Raw genomic sequence first — 9,241 nt, forward strand, 5'->3', positions numbered from 1 at the left:
GCTAACACACCTACAAAGGAGGAGGAAGGCCTGGAAGTTCTCAGATCCTTGCTCACCAGCAGGTGCTATCCCAGGGACCCCGGAGAGCAGGAGGGAATGGGAACAGGCCGTGAGTCAGAGCTAAGCAGCTTCCAGGCAGCCATAGCTTTCCATTTGTTCGTGTCACGTCCCATCCCACATGTATCTATGACATGAAGCACTCAGAGATAGATCTCACCCTATAAAAATGACTTCCTGCCCACCACCACATCCATGAGCGCCGCCTAAACCCCTCCCTGCCATGCATTGCAGCAAGAGATACAGACAGTGGATTGGCATGGGGCCATGCTCAGCATTAATATCCTCCCCCAATACCTCCTGGCTATTTTTAGCCTAAGCCACGCTGCAATCTGCCAGTTCATAAATCAGCACTGCAGACTTTTACAAAGTTTAACGTGAGCCCAGTGACCCAGAACAACAGCCCGTCCCGAATAAACTCTGCCACGGGGATCCGGGACATGTCTCCACAGAGCAACAGTGGGGCAGGTAATTCTTCTTTTACAAAACCATCAGTGCACCTTAAAACGAGTGCCCTCACCCCCAGCTGGTGTGGCAGCAAACAAGAAACACCCTGGTTGTATTCCCTGCTACAGGTTGGGCTTCTCAACGGGAAGATGCTGAAACCCAGCACGTGGTCAGGAAGTGTCTCACACAGCGCAGCTCCGCCAGCTCTTCTCGGCCCCGATGTGATGCACTGTCCCCTCTCCAGCTTCCCTGTGAAAGCACCTGAGCTGCTCCCGGGCCCCCCAACAGCCTCCTCCACCTTGACACAAGTTTTTCAGAAAGGGGCTCGTTTTTCATTCAAAGGACCATACAGCCAGGGAAGGGAAAAAAAACAAAACAAAAAAAAACCAAAGAAACCCCCAAAACCAAACAAAGCACCGCATCTTCAGGGACCAGCACCCTTCTTCTCAACCTGCTCTGCATTAGAGTCTCCCCCCAAACCTCCCTCCCTCGATATCCAGTCTACAGGACCTCTCCCAAGCCAATAAATCTCAAAACCTTAGAAGACGGAGAGGAACGAGCTTTCTTTAGCAGCCCGGCCCCATCTTCATGGCTCTCCCCACCTCCCTCCCACAGCCATTTGTCCGTGCTGATCTTTAGCCTGGAAGGGGGCACGGCACCCGGCAAGGTTTTGGAGCTCCACATGGACCAGTCCCCATCCCTCTGCCGCTTTTTCCTTCCCCCTCCGCGGCATCCCCGCCTCCCGAGGCCGCGGCCGCGCCATGGGGCCGGGCCCGGCCCGCCCCTTCCTCCGCGCCGCGCCCGCAGCCGCGATCGGGGATCCGGGATCCGGGATCCGGGGCCGCAGCTCAGCCATGCCGGTGGGTGCGGGCCGGGCGGCGGGGCCGGAGGGGCCCCGGGGGCTCTCTGGGGCTCTGTGGGGCTCGGTGGAGCTCTGTGGGGCCGGGGACGTAGCGGGGCGGCGGGGAAGGGAGGGCGCTGCCCGGTACCGGGAGCGGCAGCGGGGCTCCCCCAACCCTCGATGCTCCCGCAATCCCCGAGGTTCCCCGACTCTCCGAGGCTCTTTCAGCCCCCCGGGCTCCTCATGCCCTCTTCCAGCCCCCGAACATCCCCAGGGTTCCCCCAGTCCTCGGTGCTCCCCCAAGCTCCTCGAGGCTCTCCCAGCTCCCCAGGGCTCCTCCAGCCTCTGGGGCATCTCCCAGCCCCTCCCCCGACTCTCCCAGTCCTCGAGGCTCCCCCAGCCCCCAGGGTTCCCCCAATCCTCGGTGCTCCCCTAGTTTCCCAGGGCTCCCGGAGCCTTCCAAAGCTTCCTCAGATCCTGCAGCACCGCCACACCCCAAGGGTCCCCCAGTCCCCCAGGGCTCCCCCAAATTCCAGGGCTCCCCCGGTCCCGAATTCCCCCAAACCCCAGGTCCCCCCCCAGCTCCCAGGGCTCAGGCACAGAAGGGGAGCATTGACGGGACCCTCCTTCCCACTGCCCGTACACCTCCCCAAAGCATCCAGGGCCTTTGGGAAATAAAAATGAAGAAAATGGCAATTACACTGAAAAAAACCAAACTAATGGGAACTTCCATCCCAAGCTCCTTCCTGGGTGAATGATCCCAAGAGGATTTTAGCCTCGCAGTGGCAGGGAGCACAGGGTGGTTCTGAATAGAAGGAAATACAGGTTGCTCGTAACAAATGAACAATAGCTCTACTTCCCTTTTTTAAGGGAAGTAAAAAGCATGTGCAAGAGAAAGAAATTAGGACCCATCCAGTGCCAAAGGTTGAAGGCGGTGGTTAGTTACAGGCAAACAATGTTTTGTTGACCCAGTATTGCTCACAAGTGAAGATACTGCTGGGGCCCCAGTGGAGTGGAGGGATGAAAAAACAGCACTAATGCTCTTTAAATTTCTGTTCTATTTATATTTTTATTATTTTGGGGACCAGAAGCCTTGTAGACACAAGAAGAACAGGGTGGGGAAGCACTGAAAACCTCGCAGACTTAAGTCGGTGAGGAGCTGGAGGCAGGAGATTTGCTTTTCCTGAGCTCCCCTGGGCAAGCTGAGTGAGTCCAGCAGGGGCTGTGGAGATGGCAACCTATGCTGACTCTGGAGGTAGCCAGACAATCTCCAAAGGCCCCTCAGGATTATGCTGTGGGGGACAGCACAAGGACACCATAGGGAGGAGTACCAAGAGCTCTTGGTTTTGCTGAAGATCTCTTAGTGGAGTGTGTGTGGACCTTTTGGCTTGGGAGGCTTTGAACCCACCTCCACAAGGAAAAAGGCAAGTGTGGAGGACAAGTGCTTGTGGTGTGTTTCCAGCTGTGGCCTCCCTGACCCCTCGACTGCCTCTTTTCTTTCCAGAAACACGAGTTCTTTGTGGACATGACCTGTGAAGGCTGTTCCAATGCGGTCACCCGTGTCCTGCACAGGCTGGGAGGTGGGTCAGTGCTGGGTGTGGGACAGCCAGCTCCAGGGCAGTGCCCTGGGGTCCTCTATCCTGAAGGCTAACGCTGTGGGTGAAAGTTGAAAGCTGGAAACTTCTCCTGGCTCTGCTCTGAGCCTGCTCCTTAGCTGGTAACAAGTCACTGGTTGTTTGCAGGTCCGTGACCCTTGGAGAAGTATCAAGGGAGGAAGGAGCTGCCGTGGCTGCAGGTGGCTCTGAGTCACCAGGGCCTCACCCTGAACCCTCTGGGAAGGACACTGGTAGACCCTCTCAGGCTGCCAGAAGGAAGGGAGGTGGATGTCCTGCCTGGCCTTGTTTCCAAGGAGGCCTGGGGTGTCTATGGTGCTTCCCTGAATGTGTCATCAGCAGTCACAGTGAAGAGCTGCTGAGCAGAGCATTTGGTGGTTGTCTGTGTAGGCTATTTTTAATACCACCTGGAAAATTATAATCCATGTCTCCTGTTTGCTGGCATTTCCAAGAGAGAAGGATCTGGCCTTCACTCGTCAATTGTGAGGACCTGCTCCCCTCCAAGGGAGAACAGCTTCCAGCCACCAAGGCAAAGGCCTTGTAACTTGTTCCAGACCCCATTACCAGGCTGTAACAATCCCATTTTCTCTGTGTGTGGTTGGCAGCACCTCCATCACTCTTCAACAGGCTGGCCAGTATCAGCCTCATGTGATGATGTGGCAGAGCTCTCAAAGCTGATACACACCTACAAGTTTTGTGAAAATACATAACTGGATGGAGACTGCATGTCCAGTTCCTCTCACTGGACTGAGAGTGGCTCACCTTTATTAGCCACTGGGAAATCCACATGTGGAAATGTCTTTTCCCTCCTTCTACTTCTAGCTGTTAGGTGGTACCACCAGTTTAGGAATCCTGTCCTGAGCCTTTCCTAACCCTATCCACACTAAACCAGGCTGAGCCCAGGCTGAGCTGGGTGGAAATTTTAGTGGTTGGTTTAAACTCAGCTTACTCTGATTCCTGCATGAGTGATTGTGTTGATCCAAGGTGGGGTGAGCAGATAAAAGCAGGTGAGAGACTGGTGCCTGATGTACAGCTAGAGCAGATCTGGCTTTCTTCACACCACTGCTGGCAGGACACCAGGTTGGTTTTACTGGCTGGTGGTGGTATCAGAGTGTGCTGGCAGAAGATAAATGTCCATTTGACTGGTGGCCTGGGGAGCACAGATGTGTGAAGGTGAGCTTTCTCTGTGCTTACGCCATTTGGCTGCTTCTAATTATGCAAAATTTTTTTCCTCATAGGTGTCAACTTTGACATTGACCTGCCCAACAAGAAGGTGTGTATCGACTCGGAGCACAACGTTGACACCCTGTTGGAAACCCTCAAGAAGACTGGAAAGAATGCTTCCTACCTCGGGGAGAAGTCTGCACAGTAGCCTTGCCTGGTGTGAGGAGCTAGGTATATACCAGCTGTATCCAGTGTGGAAGAGAGTCATCTGAGCTTTTTCCAGCTCTCCCAGTAAAACAGGCTTCTTCCTGGAAAGCACAAATTTAAAAAGACCTGCAGGTCCAGCTTCAGCAAACCCCTCATATCCAAGAAGCAGCTGGAGCACACACAGGGACCCCTTAGCTATCCTGCAAAGCCCGTGTGATCCCAGCCTTGGCTGTAGTTAAGAGGTAGAACTCAGCCTCTGTGCCATTCCCAGGTGAACCTAGAGTTTGCCAGAGCATATTGTGCATGAAAACAAATCCCAAACGCACTTAACAGCTGGCCAGAGAGAGTGGTGGGCCCCAGCAATAGCAGTGAGGGTGATGGGACACAAAGACCGCTGTGGGTGCGTGATGCTGTGGGTTGGTTCTTACCACAAGGACCTCCAACAGCTCTTGATAATGCTGTTAATCCTCCACTAAACTTAAGGATGGAAAAACAGCAGCTCCCTGGCACTCTTCTGGATGTAAAATGTTGGGTTTCAGAATAGCTCCCAGTACACACAGTCCCTGGCCAACTGTCTACCCCAGTGACAACCCGATTGTTGCAGCCTGTCAATTTTCCCAGAATTCCAGCACTATGAAGACATGTACAAAACTCTCCTGACTGTAAAATATATTGGCAGACAAGGTTCAATTTCAGTAGGAAAGAATAAAGTGGGAGAGGGCTGCCCACTCACTGCATGTATTGTTCTTTACTGTGCAAAATTATTACATTGCATCTCCTAAGATTTTGTTTCTGTCAGTGGAGCTTTCTGGTCCAATGACATTTTTTAAAATGGTCTAGTTGGATGATCACAAATACCCAGCACAGATGCACTGAAACTAGTTCATGCTGATTTAATTCCCAGTCAGTAAATTAAATCAGGGATTTATACCAGCAGGAATTAAACTGATACAAGAAAGAGCTGAGCTGATAGTGATGTGTGTGCAATAGATCTGCATTGTTTAATAGACTGACAACAGATTTAAAATCTGCAGTTTGTATCATTTGAGCAGGCTCTCAGTGCTTCTTAGAAATTGTTTAAAATCATAGCTGTAATCAAATAACACCCCCACTTCAACATAGAGAGGCGTGCTCTGAATTGATTATTGCCTCAAATAGTTTTCAGTATTGACTGCAAGGGCTGTTACAACTTGCAGGGAGTTGTGGACTATGTGTCAAGTGCCTGCAGAGTTTAACTACTACAGCACAGTCAGTCTCAAATAATGGGGATGTGTCTCTTTTCCTGGCCCCATTTTCCCATTTCTTTCCTTATATGACATCAGGGCAGCTGGTGAGTCAGTTCAGCTGGCCAGCGTGGCAGAACATTTCTCTGGATGCCTTTGTTTTCCTGTTGGATTTTTACTGAAGCTCTTTGACTTATCCAAGGATCGTAAGATCCAAAACAAAGGAGAGCAGGGGACTGGACTGCCCTTGCAAGATCCCTTTAGCAGTCAGGCTGAAAATCTACTAAATGTAAGTTTTGCACACCACATAGGGAATATTTTTTAGGGGCCCATCTGTAAAAGGAAGGAGGGAAGTTGCAAGTCCTTGGCTCTGGTGGATAGATTTCCTTTGTCTTGTGACCGACAGAGGGCATCTCTGTATAACATTATCTCTGGGCCTTGGTATTCTTTTCCTTTTATTTATTTATTTATTCATTTATTTATTTTGCAGGAACTCAAACATGACTTCAGCAAAAAGATGGCTTAACTGTTTGCATGTTTCCCGACTTGCTGTGTCATTTGACCTTTACCAGATGTCGGAAAGTAGAGGGCTGGTGGGAGGAGACTGCTGTGCCTTGGGCTTTAGAAGTGGAGAGATCTAGAGGAGGAGGTTATGTCGTGTTTCTAGTCCCACAGTAAATCGAGGCGCTGCTTTTAACTTTCAGTGCATGTCTGTGTGTCCTGTGTGTCTTTGTACTGCTTTGAGTGGTTTTCTGTGAAAGAGATGGCTTTTAGGAATGGGAAACTCCCCTTCCCATGCAAGACAGGTCTCCCAGGAAATTGCAGCTATCCTTAGAAGTTGACTGCAACCTCTGCCTGAGGGACACGTCTCAGGAGAACTGTGCTTGAATGTCACTTAGATTCAGGGAATCTGTGTCTTGGAAGTTGTTTTTCCATCACAGAACATACAAGCTTTCCATCTGGGATGGAAGTTCTGGGAAGGGACTTTTGCAGCCCCCATAGGTCAAGGATAACCCAGTGTCCTTTTGAGCTCGATGGGGCCGTGAGGCACGAGTTGTGCAGAGGAGAATGCCTGAGCTGATGAGAAATACAGAAGGGATGGAGGAAGGAGAAGGGTGTGGGCACGTCCAAGGTCTCTTATTTCCTGGCCCCAGTGCCCAGTGGTCTGGGCTGTACTGTTGCTTTCATTTAATTCAGGTTTTCACCCCAGGGGAGGGATTGCATGTGTGTGTCCCAGTCCGCTGTCTCTCGTTTCACATGGGGGATGTCTCCCATGCCTACCAGTCACATGGGGCTTGTTCTACAGAAAAGAAAACCAGCTAAGATTTGGAGGAAAAGATTACTCTACATTTTAGAGAATTTTTGCACTTGTACAAAGAGATTGCTTTTGACATAATTGCAATTTATTTTTTCCTAGAGTAGTTTACTGCTTCAAAGTCCTTTACCTTTGATCCAAGCGTGATTAATTGCTGTAGATGCACTTGCAGGGAGCTGGAGAGGCACTTCAAGGAATGTGTTGCAGACACTTTTTATTACTGTTTAATTTAAGGGAAGCTAAAGGCCACAAGTGTAACATCACTGCTTTATTTTCTTCTATTAAAATCTCCCAGTGGCAGGAAGTTTCCAGAGCCAAGACCCAGACCCACAACCTATTTCTGCTTTGTGTCCATGCACTCAGATGCCCAGTGTGACCCCTCCAGGGTCCTGGGGAGTGAGCGAATCCCTTTCCCTAGACTGCCCTTGCTGCTCTGAGCTGGTGTTTGCCAATCTCAGTTATGATTTATTGCTTTCAGCTTCCTCCCAGGTTTGGCCAGTGCCCAGCTGGTGCCTGTGGCTCAGCTTTGGTGGCAGTGGCTGGGGGAGGACGTGTGCTGGCAGCTTGGTGAGGAGCTGGATGGCACAGCTGGCCTTGGAGCCAGCAGTCCTAGTGGCACTTGCTGTCTGCCAGGCTGGCAGGGGCACTGGCAGGTGCCCACACAGGACAGCTCCCACTCTGTCCTGCTGAAACCAGGCTGCTCATCCTCGGTTTCTGTGGTGCAGCTTATGCTGTCCACACTCCCCAGGCTGTTCTGCTCCCTTTTCCTTGCTCTGTTTTGGGTAAAGCCTGCTTATCTCTGAGACAGACGAGGAGAGGTTTCAACCCACAGCCAGCTGGGAGGTTCGTGCTGATACCTGAAGTTCCAGCACCCATCTGCAGGGCTGCCATCTCCCAGCTCTCCCCTCTGTTGTTCAGTGTGGGCAGAGAGGCCAGACACTGCTGAAAGCTCTGGCCTGCTGAGTAATGACACCCTGTGGCAATCCTTACTTTGGAGTGTGGGCTGCACTTGGGCTGAATACAGCTGGGATAGGGAAGTTAGGGCAGGATGGCTGAGTCTGAACAGAGCAGCAGGCCTGCAAGGTGGCTGCTTGAGAGGTTTATGGAAAAGCTTTGGGAGAAAATACAACTTCATAGACTAAAAGTAAGAGACTCCCTGCAAAGTTTCTTTGTTCCACCACTGCCCAACTGCAACGTCTTCATTTATCACGTTGGCCTGAACTTGACTGCATCTCATGGAGAGGGACCCCAGCAAGCCCACATGGATAATGTGGCCACAATATTTTCCACAGGAAACAATATGCCAGACACTGAGGCTGTGAGGCTGTTTTCAGACGTGGAAATGCTCAGTTTGCAATGCAAACAGGAAAGGGTGGCACTTGGAAAAGGAGTTTTCCTGTACCACAGACACCCTGGCTCTGCAGGACATCCCAGTGACCTGCTGGAAGAGTGATGTGTCAGCAGGATGAGCAGCTGGTGAGGTCCATGGTGCATTGCCATCCATGAATATGTCATCCCAGCAGCAGGGAGACTTCACTTCTGATTTCTTTTTTTCTTTATTTTTTTTATTTATTCACTTCTGGTTTCTTCAGAAGGGTCTCAGCCCAGCTCCAGCTGTACTGTGAGAATCCATGAACTGCCTCTAGCTGCAGCACCAGTAAGAACTGGGAAAACCCTGAGGGACAGGCTTTAAAAGTTCTTTTGTTTCCCCTGCCTCAAAATGTTCTTCCCCTCCGACCCCCACCCCCACAGTGTTTCCAGCAGACAGCATTTGTTTTTCTCACCCATCTCTGTAGTGTTTGCAGCATTGCTGCTGTGCTTCTGGGTGTCATTTTTCACCCAGTGTTACCTTCCCCTGCTTTTTAAACAGAAATCTAATTTCAGTGGAAAAGTCTACAGCCTCCAAAGCCCAATCCTTTATCCACAAAAGAAAAGCCATGGTTATCCCAGGGCCGCCTTAAGCACCACTGGCTTTTGGGCACTTTCTAATTACCTGATGACAGGCGGGGATGATTTTAGCCAAAGGAGCAGTTGTACTCAGTCAAACCACCCAGTAAATGAGAGAATTTCCAAAATAGCACCGCAGGCTGCAGAAAGCAGGCAAGGGACAGGAGATCCCCCCCCAGTGCCTGCAAATGGTGATTCCTGGTGGCTTGGAGAGGTAAATTGCTGTGAAATTTCAGGGTGGGAAAGATGGCTTCAGTTTGCAACAATCTCAGGAATTTCACAGGCGTGTCGTGTCCGGGTGTCGAGACAGTTACACGGGGGATTCATTACCAAAACATGGGGATTTTCTGGTCTTACTGTGCTTCTAAATGTTTGCTGTAAGAAACAGCCCGCCCCAGGCTTCCACCTTCACTCGCCTGCCTGTTTG

At 51.0% G+C, this 9,241-nt stretch overlaps 1 protein-coding gene across 1 annotated transcript; it reads left to right on the plus strand.

The window, feature by feature from the left end:
* The first annotated feature begins 1,297 nt into the window (after positions 1 to 1,297).
* Positions 1,298 to 6,250, plus strand: ATOX1 (antioxidant 1 copper chaperone). The gene is made up of 4 exons (XM_082291747.1): positions 1,298 to 1,364; positions 2,850 to 2,925; positions 4,197 to 4,353; positions 6,043 to 6,250. The coding sequence occupies exons 1-3, from the start codon at positions 1,359 to 1,361 to the stop codon at positions 4,328 to 4,330; spliced, it is 216 nt and encodes a 71-aa protein (XP_082147873.1). The 5' UTR covers positions 1,298 to 1,358; the 3' UTR covers positions 4,331 to 4,353; positions 6,043 to 6,250.
* Positions 6,251 to 9,241: the final 2,991 nt, after the last annotated feature.

The sequence above is a fragment of the Coloeus monedula genome (assembly GCF_965178545.1).
Source record: "Coloeus monedula genome assembly, chromosome: 15".
Lineage (NCBI taxonomy): Eukaryota > Metazoa > Chordata > Aves > Passeriformes > Corvidae > Coloeus > Coloeus monedula.

What these genes read in the sequence shown, in the direction of transcription:
- ATOX1 (XM_082291747.1), top strand. An exon ending in TGTCCTGCACAGGCTGGGAG is followed by an intron (nt 2,926 to 4,196) that starts GTGGGTCAGTGC and finishes TTTTCCTCATAG; the next exon opens with GTGTCAACTTTGACATTGAC.